Source organism: Pteropus medius, unplaced genomic scaffold, assembly GCF_902729225.1.
Source record: "Pteropus medius unplaced genomic scaffold, Ma_sr-lr_union100, whole genome shotgun sequence".
Lineage (NCBI taxonomy): Eukaryota > Metazoa > Chordata > Mammalia > Chiroptera > Pteropodidae > Pteropus > Pteropus medius.
This window is the reverse complement of record NW_024349224.1, coordinates 9,051,384-9,068,805: the sequence shown is the minus strand read 5'-3', so window position 1 is coordinate 9,068,805 and position 17,422 is coordinate 9,051,384. Positions and strand designations below refer to the sequence as shown.

Genomic DNA, 17,422 nt, shown 5'->3' with positions numbered 1-17,422 from the left:
CATTCTGTCAAGCCTTCTTTACCCTCCATACAAAAGAAACTCCTTTCCACCTGCCCTTCGAGAAGCTGACAGAACTTATGATTGGAATGTCCTTGCTATTGCATTAATCCTCCTCCCCCCAGTGTAACAGACCACTTCTTTTATCGCAATAATCCTTTTGAATAAAGTCTCTCCTTACCTAAGTCTAGATTTGTTTTTAACACTCAGAATGTATGGAAACCCATCCAGCTCCAGTTTGATTCATTTTCCCAGACAAGAAACTTGCAGACTGACCATGGATGACTGACCGCAGTCTGCATTGCAATGATAACAGTGGCTAGCCTCTTCACAGAAGTTTCTAGCTAGCCCTTTGCGTTCCCACTGTAGAGTGAAGAATTGGCTGGTCTTTGTTGCCAGTTCTTACGCAGGAACCTCTAAACCCTTAGAATTACCCAAGTGATAGGAATGTCTTTGTTTTCATGGTGGGCCCCTCAGATCACACCTGAGTTTATCTTTAACCAGGTGACTCATGGTGGGCCCTGGAGAGTTTAATAACTGGGCTGGCCACGCCAGAAAGATCAGCCATGAGGTTAGAGAGCTGGAGCACTGAGCCACCTGGTATCAGTCTGACCTGCTAGGGTGGAGGAGGAGATGAAGACTGAGTTCAATTACATCATGTGAACCACGATTCAGTCAGTCCTGCTAATTAATAAAATCCCAATAAAAACTCTGGACCCTGAAGTGCAGGTCAGCTCCCTGGTTGCTGATACACAGTGACGCTGAGAGGGTGATGCATCCGGAGATCACAAAGGCACCGTGTTTGGGACCTTCCCAGACCTCACCCCATGTGTCCCTTCCTTTAGCTGGTCCTGACTTGTACCTTTACAGTAAAGAATAATTTTAATTATAGTGCTTTCCCAAATTCTGAGTTGTTCCAATGAAATATGAAACGTGAGGGGGTAGTGGGAACCCCTCGAGTTTATAGTCAGTTGATCAGAAATGTGAGTGGCTAGGGGGCCTCCAAGCTTGTTGCTGGCATCTGAAGTGAGGGCAGTTTGTGGGGACTGTGCCCTTACTTTGTGAAGTCTGGCCTAACTCTGGGTAGTTAGTGTCAACTGAACCCACCCACCTGCCCCAGAGGTGGCTTTATAGTTCTCTACAGTCTTGTTTGGAGAGAGATTTAAGTCAGGGAGCTGCAGTTCACAACCACTGATGTGAACAAAAGAAAGAGAAGGGAATGAAGAGCCTAACAGAACATAGTGCTCTGCAAGCACTCGTCTCCACGGCACTCTCAGTCTGGGCTGGAATGAAAGGAGGGCCTGGAATGGGCCGAGACCCGGTTCTACGCTTTGTCTCCTGGGATTCTGTGCCATCAAACTGTATCATACATGTTTGATACAGATCATACATGTATCCTGCAGGTAGGGCTGTGGGGATGGAAGAGCATGAGGTCAACAGCAGTAAGTGCCTACTGGCCAACCGAACTCCTGCCATTCGTAAGCCAAAGTTACACTGGAAGTCTTGCTAAATATGAAATAACATGGGTCAACAGTGTCACCTGAGGGAGTCGGGCCACTTGTCCTCTGAAATACTGCTTAGCAGCTTCTGGAATGATCTAAAGAGTTCCACTTTGCTGATTCGAGATCTGTTTGGAAAAAAACAAAGAGGATTTATTAAGTGTCTGTGATGCACCAGATCCCTATCAAAGACACCAGGCTTCATATGGTATTTAGTTCTGAATGTGACAGAGCCCTCATTGTCACCTGTGCTTGGCAAGGAGAAAACCTAGACCCAAATGTCTTATTAGGTTGAGGCACAAAAATGAATCTTATCTTAAGAAATGTCATCAGCAGTGAAATCATCAAGGTGACAGGTTCAAACGGGATAAAGACAGAGGTGGAATTACTAAATTCCCCGCAAGACACCTATTAGCCATGTTGGCTACCTCCTTTCAAGGGAGCTGGCCCCTTGGGTATAAGAAATTGAAAGCTTTGTTTCAGAGACTTGAGAGCGGCTCCCCATGTAAACTGTGGTTATGAAGTCCACTTGGATGAGCCACTTGAGGCAGAACCTCCCATCTTCGCCTGGGTACCACAGGACTTTGGAGGCCAGTCCTTTGCTTCTAACACCCAGCTTCACGGAAGTCTTAGTCTGGAGCAGCGAAGGAAGCGAGTGTGGACTCCTCACCAGCCCACTTGGGCCTTCTTGGTGTGGCACATCCATGTCGGCTGTGGCCTGGATTGTGTATGCTTCCTTCCTTTCTCTCACGTACACAATTCATAAGCTAATCTAGAAGTTAGGAACTGTTGTGTGTGCCCACAACGTGCAGGCTCATCATTACACACCCTACCTTTCACTGTCCCCACAAATCGTACCATCAGTTTAGACACGGTGGCCATACTGGAACATACAAAATAGGGGATCGTGCAGTCTGCCAAGAAGCTGCTTCACCTGGCTGGGACCTGGCCTAGTAAGGGAATCACAGCTTAAAGCAGAACCCTGAGTCCTCGTGTGATGTTCTCCCTGGGCCTTAACTGTAGTACGTGGCTGCTGGCACTCGGGAATATAATGTTAAAAGCTGCTTTAACATTAAAAAACTCCAAAGCCAAAAAACTAATGGAACTCACCTCATTAAAGTATTAAAGGTATTAAGTAATATAAATAGGAGGAAAATATATGTAAAATAGCATTTGTTAGAATTCAACATCCATTGAATAATTGAAAACCTTTTACAAACCAGGACAAAGAAAGGTATTTAAATTCATAAATGGTATCTATAAAAACCTACAGCAAATATATGTCCTTAAAATCAGGAATAAGACAAGGGTACTTATTATCACTGCTTTTATCCAATGTTATACAGAGGTTCTGGACAGCAAGACAAGAAATAAAAGGAAAAGGGGTCCAAAGCAAAAACCAAAGCTATTATTTGCACATGACAGTGATAGTGCCAGTTCTAGCCAATTTCTAGTAAGCCAAGAAACAGAAGGAATGGAGGATTGGAAAGGAAATACTATTTGTAAAAGATTATCTATTTTTTAAAAATTACAAAAGAATTTCCAGATAAATCGGTATAATAATAAGCATTAGCAAAGTTGCTGGATACAAACACTGACTGCAACAGAGAGCAACAAAAAATTGGTTGCAACAGCAATGGCAAGAAAATGAAATAAAAAGAAATTACTTAAAATAGCATACGTAGTAGCTAATCTCTAAGATGGAGACTCTTGTCTCCTGGAATTCATGCCCCTTGTGCATAACCAGTGCAGATGCAGTGTGACTTCTGAGGCTACGTCATAAAAGATGCTATGGCTCCTGCCTCGCTCTCTTGGATCACTTGTGCTGGGGGAAGCCAGACACCAAGTTGAGATGATAGACACTTCATAGCCTTCTGGAGAGATCCGAGCTGTGAAGAACTGAGGCTTCCTGCCAACAGCTAGCACTGACCTGTCAGTCACATGAGTGAGCCATTGTGGAATCAGATCGTCCACCCCCAGTAGAGCCTTCAGATGTCTGCGCCCTGGCTGACGTAATAGATGCAACCTCATAAGTCCCTGAGTCAGAATTATCTTCCTAAATTCCTGAAACTATGAAATAATAAATGGTGATTGTTGTGTTAAGCCACTAACTTTTGGCTTAAATATATAGCAACAGATAACGAATATAATAATCATATAATAATCATGGAATAACTCTAATAAAAGATGTAAAAGATTTATATGAAGGAAATTAAACTTTACTGAAATATATGTAAGAAGATCTAGGAAAGCTATCTATGCACATATATGTAATTTTTCAAAGATTACACATTCACGTTGTGATCTTTAAACTATCGCATTGATATTTTCAATTTAGCACTACCTTTACTCTAACATAGATACACTTAAATTTATTTTTTAATCCCTCGCCCTTTTCTCTTATAAACCAATGAGCTATTTAATGATACTCTAGGATACTTTGGTATTTAGACAGGAATGGGAAGAGGATTTGCTATGTTAGGGCAAAGGCATTTGCCTATAAGAGGCAGAGTAAAATTAAGCTTCTTAAAAATGAGGGTCCTTTACCTGGTTACTGTTACCTCATTGTTTGTAAAAAATCACAAAAACTTATGTAAAATATTTTCTTCTAGTGTTGAATTAGTATATAAAATGTCTCTACATCCCAGTCTGAGTTCATGTGCCCTGTAGTTTTAAAGAGGGTGGTCACCGGATACCAGCACTCGGTAATGAGCAATTAGAAAACCAGCTTTCCCCACAGCAGCCACTGGTCTTTAGAACAAAGGTGACTGGCTCTTTCAGAAATAACATGAAGCTTTTTTGACAACTGAAGGGGAAATCAATCATAACAAGGTGTCTGCTGCAAGCCCTGCACCAAGTTAGAGTCACTCCCTCTCAAATTCTCACAACATTTCTGTGCGATAGATGCTTTTAGTCAACCTTGCTTTATCGCTGGGGAAACGGAGCCTCAGCGAGGTAAAGAAATTTGCCCAAGTTCACACAACCAGGGAGCCAGGAATTAAACATCGGTCTCTTGAACTACAAAGCACCTACTCTACCATATCTTTTCTCCCTGTATGAAGACTGCCTTCTAAAGGGAGAGACATCTGCAACGTGCCAGAGACCTTGGATCATCTACTCCAACATCCTTGTTTTACAGATATGAACAGAGGCCCAGAGGGCAACTGGACTTGTCCAAAGTCACCTGACTAACTGGCGACAGAGCAAGGGTGACAACGGGAGGCACTCTTAATCACGAAGAAAGCACTGACATATTGCGAGAAGCTAGAGAACAGCACTATGGGTATCTAAAGAAAAGATGGTAATTGTGAGCCAGAAGGCAGTGGTGGTTGAGCCGAGCTCTTCAAGTAAAAGAGGGTGTGAATTCACAGGGAAGAAGAGCATTTAGACTTGAGCAAAGCAGCAAATCGAAACCACAGTCAGAGGGTAGGGCCAGTATGAGTTGCTGCTAGCAAGCTCAGCAGGAAACGTGCGATTCCTGTCCCTCATGACCTACTCTGCTCACACATCTTTGGTCCCGTGAGAGGTGCTAATGGTAGCCTGAAGCCAGGAAGGCCCTTGGAAAAACTGTCCAAAAAGCTCTCCCACAACAATTTTGAAAATATTACTCAATTCAGCATCCTAGGCCACCAAGGAGATAGGCTGGGTCTGCTGTCTAGGCCATTTGAATGCTGGTCAATGGCTGTGAAGAACAAAACTTTTTTTAAGTCTAAAAAGTTGTAAGTTGTTGTTGTTGTTTGTGTTGTGTCAGGCAATCAGACATGTCACAAAAAGCCAAAATCCCCCTGTGAATTTTAATTACAAATCTATAAGGGCATAATAAAGAAGTGGAAAAGAAACTTAGAGTGCAAAGGACCACCTGTAAATTGTGAGACTCCTACAAGAGTCACTCAGAGCAGCTCAACACAGACTGCAGTGGAAATGCCTTTGGTGGACCACCTGTGGCTCCATGGGAAGAGAAAAGTAGGGTGGATGAGATGAGCTGAGCATTTGGCAAAAGAACAGTAAGGCAGATGCGTGAACCTCTGAACGTGCAACGATGAAATCTGTCTCATGTCTAGCAGTTCAAAAGCTCTATACTTCAGCAAAAGCCTATTTGAAGACACAGAGTCCTATTTCCATGGTACCTTTTTTGCCAGTTCAATCACTGCGGAGATTCGTAAGTGATTTTTGAGTTCCAACCTTGACCAACTAAACCAGAACCTCTAGGGGCAGAGCCTAAGAAAGTGTTCTGTTCAAAATCTCCTAGGGAAAAGAAAACTCTTGCCAAAAAATGGTGCTGGAACAACTGAATGCAAAAGAATAAAGTTGGATGCTCTACCTCACACCTTATAGAAAAACAAACTCAAAATGGACCACAGCCCTAAACATAAGAGCTAAAACTACAAAACTATTAGAAGAAAACAGAGTAAATCTTTGTGACCTTGAATTAGACAACAGTTTCTTAGATATAACACCAAAAGCACAAATCACCAAAGGAAGAAAAATAGATAAAACGGACTTCATCAAAATTTTAAACTTTTGTGCTTTAAAGGACCCTGTCAAAAACTGAAAGAGATACCCCCCTAGAACTGGAGAAAATATTTCTAAATATTTACCTGATAAAGGACTATTGTCCAGAATATACAAAGAAATCTTGCAACCCAACAATAAAAAGATAAATGAACCAATTTTAAAAACGGGCGAAGGATCTGAATATTCTCCAAAGAAGATATACGAATAGCTAATAAGTACATGAAAAGATGCTCAACATCGTTAGTTATTAAAGAAGTGCAAAACCACAGTGAGATAGCACTTCACAACCACTAGAATGGCGACCATACAAAAAAGACTATTGTCATAACAAGTATTGTAAAGGATGTAGTGTAATTGAAACTCTCATACATTGCTGATGAAAGTTTCAAAATTGTGCAGTTGTTACGAAAGCTTGTACACAAATATTCACAGCCGTATCATTCATAATAGCCCAAAAGTGAAATAACCCAAATGTCCATCCATAGATGAATAGATAAACAAAAGGTTTTTTAGCCATAGAATGCAATATTATTTAGCCATAAAAAGGAATGGAGGACTGATACATGCTACAATGTAGATGAACCTTGAAAACATGCTGAGTAAAAGAAGCTAGACATAAAAGCCCAAGTATGATTCTGTTTATACGCCATGTCCAGAACAGATAAATCTGTGGAGCTATAAAGTAAATTAGGAGTTGCCAGGGATGAAGAGAGGGAGACATAGGGAGTGACTATTAATGGGTTTTCTTTTTGGGGTGATAAAAATGTTCTGGGATTAGACAGCGGTGAGGCGTGAGTACACAGCCACCATCTCCTGCCCCGATATGCCGTACCTGGCCTGAAGGCTTCTGATTCCTTTCTTTGTTGTTCCCTGTGGAAAGCCATTGGCAGTGACGTCCAATGGCTGCTCAGGAACTGCACTCCAGCTGATGGCTATGAAAAGGTACGATTCTGGGGTTAAAACTGTTCAGTTTTCCATAAATTCCAAAAGTGTTTTAATAAAAATATTTCCCTGCCTCTGCAGACCAATGAGAGCTGGATCTGATGTCAGATGTAATGATACTCGGCCTCCAGAGTACAGTCATATAAAGTGGTTCATGATTCATCATCATCATCACTGTAACAACTCACAGTCACTGAGCATTTATTATATACTAAACACACAGTAAATGAAACAGAATTTCTCATTTAATTCTCATAACTCTGATAAAGGATTTTCTTATCTGAAGATGAAAAAATTGAGGCTAAGAGAGGACACGTAGGTTGCCCAGGTTCACACAGAACATGAACTTGACCCAGTGTTGGTGTCTCCAAAGCCCACATTATTGACCATTTAGATAGTAAACTGCCTCCCCAGGCTGGGAGGATGCAGCCCCTTCCAGGCTACTCTACTCTCTGAGGACAAGTTACTCCAGGGCAAGAAGAACCTGGATCCCTTACCTGCTCCACAAGGAACAAGTCGGCCTGGGCCGTCAGCCCTTTTTGCCTGTACTGCACAGCGGCTCTGTTCAAACAATAAAGTTGACTGCTGTAGTTTCACTTCTTGAATTCCAAAGCCCTTGGGTAAAGCCAAGATATTCTGACACCTAATTGTGAGAGAAAATGCATTCGGTTTAGGCACACTCCTTGAGACAGTATCTAGGATTGCAGACAACATTACCATCCCTGTGCCTTGGTGGGAAGCGAAGGCCTTAAGAGGTATGTGGGTGGATGGGTGGATGAGTAGATGGATGGACGGATGGATGGATGGATTTGGAGGGGAGTACAGGAGGATGTGACAGAATAGAATCATATGAACCTTCTGGCTGGAGGAAGATCCCTTCCCATCACTCTGAAGTGATAACTATGATTTGAGTCACCTCTCCCCCGCCCCCCAGTGACTTCAGTAACACCAAATGCCATTCCTGATAGCGGTTTTGAAAAATTTGAAAACCTTAAGGAGGAATATTAACAAGTTGGCATTGGCTTCCTAGGAAATCCTTCAAAAACACCAGAAACCAAAATTACCCTATAATATAAAAGCTTCATGTTTTCTCTTGTATCTTTCACACAATCTAGATGCCTGAGCAGATAGGAACTTAAAGTCTCATAACAGAGAAAACATAGAAAACACAGAAAATATCTTGGGCACAGTGCCTAGGGTTGCTTTTTATTTTTTAATTTAATATCCTTATTGGAATATAGTTTATATGCCATAAAATTCATCCAAGTATAATTCAATGTATTTCTTAGTTTATTCATAAAATTTGCCACTCTCACCATATTCTAAATTTAAAATATTTTCATCATGCCCATAAGAAACCCTGCACCTATGGCAGTCACTTTTCACCCCTTTCCCCAGTCCCTGGCACCCACGAATCTACTTTCTGTTTCTATGGATTGCCTATTTTGGACATTACACTACATGAAATCATATTTTATATTTGGCTTCTTTGACTTAGCATACGGTTTTGAAGGTTCATCTGTGTGGCAGCATGTCTCAGTCCTTCCTTCTTTTTGTGGCTGAGTGACATTCCATTGTATGGATATATCCCCTTTTGTTTATCAATTCACCAGCGATTGGACATTTGGGTTGTTTCACTTTTCGGCTATTATGACTAATGCTGCTATGAACATTCATGTACAAGTTTTGTGTGAATGTATGTTTTCATTTCTCTTGGGCATGTACCCAGGAGTGGAATTAGAGGGTTATATCTTGGGGCTACTTCTTGGAGTTGCTTCAGGACAGGTAATTTGACACAGGCCCACAGGCTTCCCCTTGGCCATGGCTTCGTCCTGCCCTTCATCATACAGCATTCATCTGGTTTGGTTGAAAGTGACCTCACAGGCCAATCTGATCATAAATTCCTAACTGAGCAGGTCATGGTGGGTAGTCACGCCCCAGGCCTGTAACTTCTTTAGCAAAAGGTTTTAGGCCAGTCCTGCCCATTGTTCTTGTGCAGCTAGATTAACACACTTTTGAAATGCCAGAAGTAATACCCTTTTGAGGGGGGTATTAACCCTCAAGAGGGCATATAATCTTGTTAACTATCATGTAATCCAATCCCAGCCTTGGTTTCTCCAATCTTCCTTATGTTCCCTCCTTAATTTCAAATGCATAAAAGAAGCTGTCAAACTCAAAAGCATTTGAGATCTTGCTCCTAGCATTTTTGTCAGTTTGGCTTCAATAAACTCATAAAAATTCTTTACAGGTTTGGATCTTTCTTATGCTAACACGTCTTTAAGGAGATCACACTTGAGTGGTCATCCTTTGTCTTTTACCTTTTTGAAAATTAACACTTAATGTTTGAGGTTTTAAAAAAATTTTAACAGCAATATATGTACACTGTAGGAAAATCAGAAAATAGAGTAATCGCAAAGAAAAAACTACCCACAACACCGCAATTCAGAGATAACAATATTGATGCCTTTGTGTATATCGTCCTATGAATTTTTTTCTATGTGCCTATGTAGAAAAAAATTTTAAAACCAAAATGAACTCATTTCATCTTCTAAATTGCTCTTTAAACATTATGAGCATTTTACCATGTCAAACAGTCCTCAATATGAGTCAACAAAAATCACTTGATCTCTTACTGACAGCCATTTTAGTGTTTCCTTCTCTTTTTAAAAAATGACTACATAGAAAGCTAAATGTTTGAACACTTCCTCAATTATTTCCTTAAGTCAAATCCTAGCAGTGGAACTGCTGGATCAAAGAGTCTGGATGTTTCTAAGGCTCTTTGGACACACTCTCAGACTGCTTCTCGGAAATACTGTTCCAGTGGAGCCCGCCCCGCCCTGCCCTCTTACCTCCCAGTCAGTGCTCTCTGCATGGCTTCCTGGCTGTATGGACACTTTCCAATGACCACAGCTGACAGATAGATAGGCTCTTCTAGAAAATGCATCAACAATGCTCCTTGACATCCGAGGACATTCCATCGTGCCAACTTGTCACTGCAGGACATGGAGCAAGTCCTGTCCCCCCGGCCTGGCTTCACTCGGAACAGTCCCACCTGGTGATACGCAGCACCAGGCTTCCCCGAGTCTCCAGCTTCTCCAGGCACACACTTGGCTCCAGTTCTATAAACATCCACGACCTTGGCACCACCGGGGGCCATCCGACCAACAGCAGCCTGACTCTTTGAGGGGAGATTAGTGTTGCTAACATCTGGTGGGATTGGGCCACTTTCCTGACTGCCAAAACTCTGATGGTGAGCGGCACCATTGGCGACTTCTTTGGCAGGAATCCTGGGCTCGAGTCTCATCTTTTTGGTCATAGGACTGTCCGGGTCTTCACATTTCCTTTTATCTTCAGTAGCTTCGATGTTACCACTTGCTTCTACTGTTGAGTTATTGGCCCAATCTCTACTGACTGGACAGCAAGGCTGATCTTCAAACTCAAGCATTGGAATGATGGAGGCATCCCCACCTTCAGGAGAAGAAATCCTTTAAACCAGTTGTTCTCAAAGTGAGGCTCCCGGACCAGCCACATCAGCATCCCTTGGGAACTTGTTAGCAAGTTCTTGGGACCCATAGTAGACTTGATGCATCGGAAACTCTGGAGGTGGTATCCAGTAGCCTGTGTTCTAACAACCTCTCCATGTGATTCTGATGCAAGCCCAGGTTTGGGAAACACTGCTATAAACAAAGCTTAATTCTATTCTCCCAGGTAACACGAGAAAAGAATACCTGCCCAAATTTCCCTTATAAGAATCCTCCAGGGCTCTTGTTGAAGATCCTCTTCTACATCTAGTGAGTTAGAATCTCTGAGTGGGGAGGAGTCTAGAAAACTAAACATTTGAACAAGGATCCCAGGTAATTCTTATCACAAGAAGTTTTGGAAACACTGGTTTAGATAAGGATTTCTCAATCTCTGCATTATTGATATTTTGGGCCAGATAATTCTTTGCTGCAGGGGTTCTGTCCTGTACATTATAGGGTGTTTAGCAGCCTCCCTGGTCTCTACCTATTAAATACCAACAGCACTCCCCAGTCTGACCAACAAAAATGTCTCCAGATGTTGCCAAATGTCCCCTGGGGAGCAAAATAGTCCTGAGTTGAGAACCACTGGTTTAGAGTAAGCACAGTTTCCCAAGTGCATTTTGTTGAATGTTGTCCGACAGGATGTCTTGGAAAACAAAAGTGAGTGGTTGATTTCATGGTTAAATAAGTTTGCCAAACAACACTCACAACTTCCCCATCTTTAGAGATTTATGTGCATATCCTCAGAGTAAAAACTCTGCAGTAAATTATACAGCTGGTGTTTCCTGATGCTGGTTTAGAGATTTCTGTGTTTACAGGAACTCAAAGAAAACCAGTTTGGTAAAGAGCACAGCCTCTGCTTTAGAAGGGTGCGATTTCTTCAAACATTAACCTAATGCGTGTTGCTTTTCTAAAGCATGTGAATAATACATGTGTAGCCTCTATAACCAAAAAGTGGGAAAAGCAAGAGATGCAGAAGTGGGAGTGTTGCCAGAGAGGCTGGTGGCAGACTTCCAGAAACCTCACGAGGTGACAGTGACTTTGGAGAATTCACCAGGGCCCACCTCCCACTCTGCGGGCACAGGCTCAGAGATCTGACCTTGACAGATGCCCTAACTCAAGAGGCTGAGTCATGCTAATAAAACTCACGAATAGGAGTCTGAAGTAGCTAAACCAAGCACCGGATTTATCAATTAGTAATGAGAAAGAAATGTCTAGAGATCCAGATAATCACATTCTCCAGGTAGTGTTCTTTCTGCGGACAAACCATGGGTGGACATCACATTAAAATTTTTTAAAAAATGAGCTAGGGCATTGTCACTGGTTGTGGCTACACTTCAGCCAGAAGTGTTTTTTTGAGAAACATATCTATGGATAAGACAAACATAAGGAAGCAGACAATGTAACATTAATCCAAAGGCTTGAGTACACTTACAGGGCGTATGGCTGGAGAAAAACACAAACAAGAGGTCTGGTCTGAGTTTCCACAGTCCCTTCTGAGTTCCTGGGACAAAGATGCTATCCTGCTTCAGTGCGGCTGCCAAGTGGAGCTGATGGAGAAGGTACCTAATGGGTGCAGGATGTTATGGAATGAACACCAATCTTTGTGGTAAAGGGAAAGACTCTGGCTGGGTGATTACGAAGAGAGAAAGATTTACTACAGACCAATTGGACTGGCAGATTTGGAATTATGATACTGATCTACACTAGGGCTTCTCAAAGTGTTGTCCTTGAACCAGGAGCATCAGCATCATCTGGAATTTGTTAGCAATGTAGTTTCTCAGGCTCCACCCAGGACTTGCTGAATCGAAATCTCTGGGGCTGGGGGAGGCAACAATCTGGATTTTAACAAACTCTCTAGCTGATTGTGATGCACACTCCAGCACGAGAACCACTGTCTAGACCAGTGCTATTCAATGTGTAGGTCGCAGGCCAACATAATCAGTTTTACTTGGGAGATTAGAAATACAAATTCTGGGCTCCCCACTCCGGGCTAAATCAGACCCTCTGGGGATATGGCTTTACCTTTGGAAACTTCTTCTGGCTATGACTTCAGCATGGCTATCATTGAGGATGTCTCCTGTGGCAAAGACAGGTCACTAATGAAGACATGCAGAATCTAGAGAGGTCTTGGTTCCTAGAAGCAGAACATAGCAGTTTCCCCCAGTACCCAGGATGGCCATATAGCTCCTGGAGGGCTCTGCCAGGCAGAATCACAATCGTTAATGGCAAGGCATTTACAGCAAGGTTTTTAACTCTGTACTATTGGCATTTGGGGTTGGAAAATTCTTTGTTGTGGGGTTTTGTTCTGTGCATTGTAGGATGGTGAGCAACAATTCTGGCCTCTACTCACTAGAGGCCAGGAGCACACTCTCCTCTTCCCAAGTTGTGACAACCAAAAATGTCTCCCGACATTGCCAAATGTCCCATGTCCCCTGGGAGACAAAATCTCCCCTGAGAACTACTGACTTATAGAGACATCTTTATCTGGAGGACAGCGATCCAGATCTTTTGTACCCTCGTACCACACTTGTGCTCGTTGTGATACAATTCCCTGGAACTCGATCCATGGTGGCCCTGGAACAGCTTCCTCATACACAGGAGGCAAGGCTAGGAGAACGAAGAGACGCAAACTCTGCTAACTCGAGCAGGTGAAGATGCCAGATCTCTAAGGAATTTCCATATTCGTTTTCGTGCCAAAGTCTCCATTTAATTCAAGCTTTCTGGGGCTTCAGATGCAATGTGGGACAGCTAAGCCCAGGGAACTTCTTTGAGCATGAAAATACTGGCCAACTTTCAATCTACCTAGAAATTGTATTCCTGGCAGTCTTTGCTTCCAGAGTTTATTCCCATTCTTTAAATGAGAGTGGCAGTCAGTGTTGACATGAAAGGTCAGCCACTTCAGTAATATAGCCCCTTCGCCCTGGAGAGGAGAGGAAAAAGCAACGTGGACACTGTTTCCTGGACAGGCACTATTTAGACCCCATTCAGGCTTACCAGTTTTCCTCATTTTTGACTGGCCGATGCATTTCGTTCCTGTTCCCATTGAGACAACTTCCTTTGTCACTGAGGGGAAAAGAACAAATTGTTAAGTCTGAGTGCTCGGAATCGGAATGGTCCCCAGTTCTCAGGTTTAATAAGTCTGCACCTTCCTCCAGAGCATTCCCATAGGCTAACCCATCCGAGGACTACTGTTCCAGTACAGCCGCCTCCCACCGTCCAAAGTACTGTGCCATCTGGCAGAGAGCAGAGAACATGCCCCACATCACAGTTTATACCTGGCCATGACCGTCCCTGTAGAGCCATTTATAATTCTATCATCTCTGACAGGGAGAGCGGCCGTCCCAAGGAGAAAAAGTCTCACCTTGCATGAGTTTGTCAGAGCAGTCACAGGACTGCTCCGATATAGGCTGTATCTTCACCACAGCTGCTAGTAATGTCCACTCGCGGTTGGGTTCTGGCTTCCCCTGCTTGGGCAGCCTGATCTCATAGTGCTCATAACACAGACGTGCAATCTCATCCGCGGTCCACATGGTCTGAGTTGGTGCTGAAGCCCTGATCAAAAACCATGGCCATTAGAAGTACATAAAAGCAGCCAATGCAAGATGCTACACCCTCTCACCTGTGCTTCGACAGACTTTCGGAGGTAGCCCAACTGCTCATACCGAGGTTTCTCTATCTGGAACGCTCCGGATCATTTTCTCCTACTATTTCCCCGGTCTTTTTCATCTTTAAGCAAAGATCAAAGAAGTCCCAAATCCCACAAACTCCAGAAGACACCCTATTTAAGTTGTTTTTAAATTTTTTTAATGTTCAGTATCTGACATGTTTATATTGAATCTGAACCTACTACTCAAAACGAAAACATATGAGAGGGAAGTAGCTTCACTAGTCCAGTTTTCATATGGAAATAGCACAGCTCGTAAACTGCTGCAGACCTCCGCTCGCTTGAGGCGGACTCTCACCAAACAAGGTTTATCTTTCCCAGGCAGATGTCCACTTTTCTGTCCTCTTTTTCAGGCATTTTTTCTCTCCTTTCTCCCACAGCAGATCAGTTCTTTAGCTCCCGCTAGTGTATCTCCAATTTTCCCTAATAGGAAAGCAACTCTTCAATTTCTCTGATAGTTTTATGACTCAGAGGGAAGTGACAGCGCCCAGTGGTTTCCCACCAGTCAAGGGTTCTCATTGGGGTTGTGGAGAGCATGAGCTTTACAGATACCCTTTCTGGGTTCTAATTATGGCTTTGCTTATATTAACTGTGTAATATTGGGTAGGTTACTTACCCTCCCTGTGTCTGTTTCTACAACTGTTAAAATAAGGATTACAGGAGCATTTAATCCATAGGATTATTGTGATGATTAAATAATTTATAAAAATGAATTATTATAAAATTGAGCATAATTAATGTCAATTGTGATTAGTTTTACTAAAAAGAACCTTTGATTTTCCTGATTGATTTGCCTTGCGCTCCTTGGGGAGAGGAGGGCTGTAAAGGGTACATAAAGCCATGAATAAAAAGCATTCAGTAGATCAGATCTGAAAGAGGCCTAGGATACTTTGCTAGAAACTCTCCCACTCGTGACTGTTGACTCTTACCAATGACCTCATTTGGACTCAAATGTATGAAAAGCTTGTTGGTAGAAAATGTGATCATATGGTAATGGACACAGTTAAAGTGTTTTAAAAAAGAAAAAGAAAGGCTTTACTGAGCCCCAATGCATGTAGCTTTTGAAAACTTTCTACAATGAGTCCCTACATTGTGTTTAATTAAACAAGGAGGCCATTAGACCAATGTGGCTCTAATGCTGTGGTGCCCTGTGTAAGCAAACCAAGCTCTAAGCCTGTAAATGCCTCAAGGTGTGGATGAAAAAAGGGCCACATACTGCACCTGACAAATTCAGAGGAGGCCTGTATGGCAGGGCCTTAAAAACTCAAAAGACTGAAAGTAACCATAGGATGGTCTGAACACAAAAATTCCTAACTAAAAGCGAGTCATGGAAGGTAGTCACGTCCTAGGCCCATAGCTTTCTTGACAAAGGTCAATCTTTACCTTAAGTGAACCTGTCTACTGTCTTTTTGCATCTAAGATAAAATACCTTTGTAATGTCAGAGTAATCTCCTTTCCAGATCTCTCAGGGCACAACTGGGGCACCAGAGCAGAGACCCCAGAAACCCTCATTGGTGTCTTGTTCCCCTAATACCATCTCAAATGCTACACGTTATTACCTACCTTGTACCCACAATGTAAAAGAAGCATGTGTCTCTCCCTTTTACTTTTTAATCCAATCCCAGAGATTCCCCCACCCTGTTTTGCTTTTCCCACCCTTAATCTACACCAATGTACTTCATCCCTCCTTACATCTCCTCCTTTTATTCCAACGTATAAAATAAGATGCAAAACTGCCATTCTTTGGAGCATTTTCTTAATTCCTCGAGCTTTTGTTTCCCAGCAATTGCTGTCAGTTTAGCTTAAACAAACTCATAAAAGTTTTCCACATGTTTGAGGGTTTCTTACCTTGACAAAGGTTACATTAAAACACTAAGGACAACCAATTACAGTCAATTCGGCTCTAAGCCATAGCCAATCAAATTATTTCCTTTCTTGCTTCTCTGCACATCCTCTAAGTCTTTCCCCCAGCTCATATCTGCAGACCGCTCCTAACCACTTCCGGTTTGATGCTGCCTGATTGGTATTGATTTTTGCTCAAATAAACAAAATTTTTAATATGCCTGTTTACTTTTTTTTTTTTTAACAGTTCAGATGTGCGGACCTGTTACTGCAGTAAATGGTCATGGAAAATCAGATCATATCGATTTAAAACAAGAATCTGGCAGGAACTGTCCTAAATTGTGAATTTAAAGTCAGAGAACCAACATAAGTTTTATATCTCTTGCAGCAAAAGAATGGGGAGCAAGTCAGCAGTAATGTCATGACTAGGTGTAGAGGAGATAAAGTAATCAGGGAGAGCATTTCATAAACTATAAAAAATTACTAACTTTTTTTTTAAAAAGTATGGGAGATGCTAGAATCCTCTGTTTGGGAGGGCTATCACAGGGCAGTATATTTTATGAAGGTAGATACTCAGGGAATCAACTTGAAGCTCATCACACGTCACAAACCATAAGTACCAAGGAAGACAGAATTTGCCAGAAGAAACGACGACTCCCTAAGATGAAGCATTCCAGAACTATATCATCACTTCACGTTATTTGAGTCTGGATGAGCACGCACAATAATTGAATTGAATAAATGTTTAATCTACGGTGTCCGCTAAAATTCACACCCAGTCTCTTCTAGATCGTGAACAGCTTCTTCCTATGAAACAATAGCTCAGTTAAACAAGCATTTCTTAGTCCACAAGACGGCTCGTTATGGCCGTTGCAAAATGCTTAAGAACCCACTTCCTTTTCAAATAAAAGTTAACGCAGGTCGGCAGCCGGGTGAGAAATTTAAGCAATGTTGGGAGGAAGGTAAGCCTACTTCCCTTAGGCCTCCTCTTCGATAACCTCGGAAGCCGACCATCTTCCCTGCCGGCTCTTAGAGGCCGGGGCTGGGCCCATTCGGCCAGTTACAGAAGAGACGCCAGGCCCTTGAAGCTGGGACCACGTGCGCGCCCGCCTCCTTGGATTATGCGGGAGTCGGCTGCTATGCTACACGCCCCGCGCTCGCCCGCAGCAAAAGCTCTACTGGCGGATACCCGCATTTCCACGAAAGGAGCCGCACTTGTCCACGTGACGCGTATAGGGGGGAGGCACGGTCCTTACAACCTCTTCCCACACAAAATGGCCTCGGGAAACTCTACCCTAGGACATCTCACCCAGGAGCCGCAGGGCCCCCTTCATTCGCGCGCCCCGGGTCTCCTGATCCCAGCGCTTCACGGACGCTCCCTCCCATCTCCACCACGAGCGCCCTCGGAAGGAGCAGGCAGGACACGCGCTGCGCAGCGG

At 42.9% G+C, this 17,422-nt stretch overlaps 1 protein-coding gene across 8 annotated transcripts in view; it reads right to left on the bottom strand.

Moving 5' to 3' along the window:
- Positions 1–17,387, bottom strand: part of ADAT1 (adenosine deaminase tRNA specific 1) — a 28,655-nt gene extending 11,268 nt beyond the window's left edge. For 2 of the 8 annotated variants that reach the window (XM_039881009.1, XM_039881008.1), the window contains exons 1-9: positions 17,293–17,387; positions 13,839–14,029; positions 13,472–13,540; positions 12,500–12,554; positions 11,910–12,040; positions 9,803–10,421; positions 7,451–7,596; positions 6,844–6,943; positions 1,538–1,624 (exon numbers count right to left, since the gene is read on the bottom strand). In XM_039881009.1, coding sequence (XP_039736943.1) covers positions 1,538–1,624; positions 6,844–6,943; positions 7,451–7,596; positions 9,803–10,421; positions 11,910–12,040; positions 12,500–12,554; positions 13,472–13,540; positions 13,839–14,029; positions 17,293–17,369 — 1,475 coding nt within the window. In that variant the 5' untranslated portion in view covers positions 17,370–17,387. Of the gene's footprint in view, positions 1–1,537; positions 1,625–6,843; positions 6,944–7,450; positions 7,597–9,802; positions 10,422–11,909; positions 12,041–12,499; positions 12,612–13,471; positions 13,541–13,838; positions 14,030–14,439; positions 15,783–16,471; positions 16,579–16,603; positions 16,768–17,292 lie in introns of those variants that run through there. The other 6 variants (XM_039881013.1, XM_039881011.1, XM_039881014.1 and 3 more) reach the window with 6 other exon arrangements.
- Between the last annotated feature and the right edge of the window lie 35 nt (positions 17,388–17,422).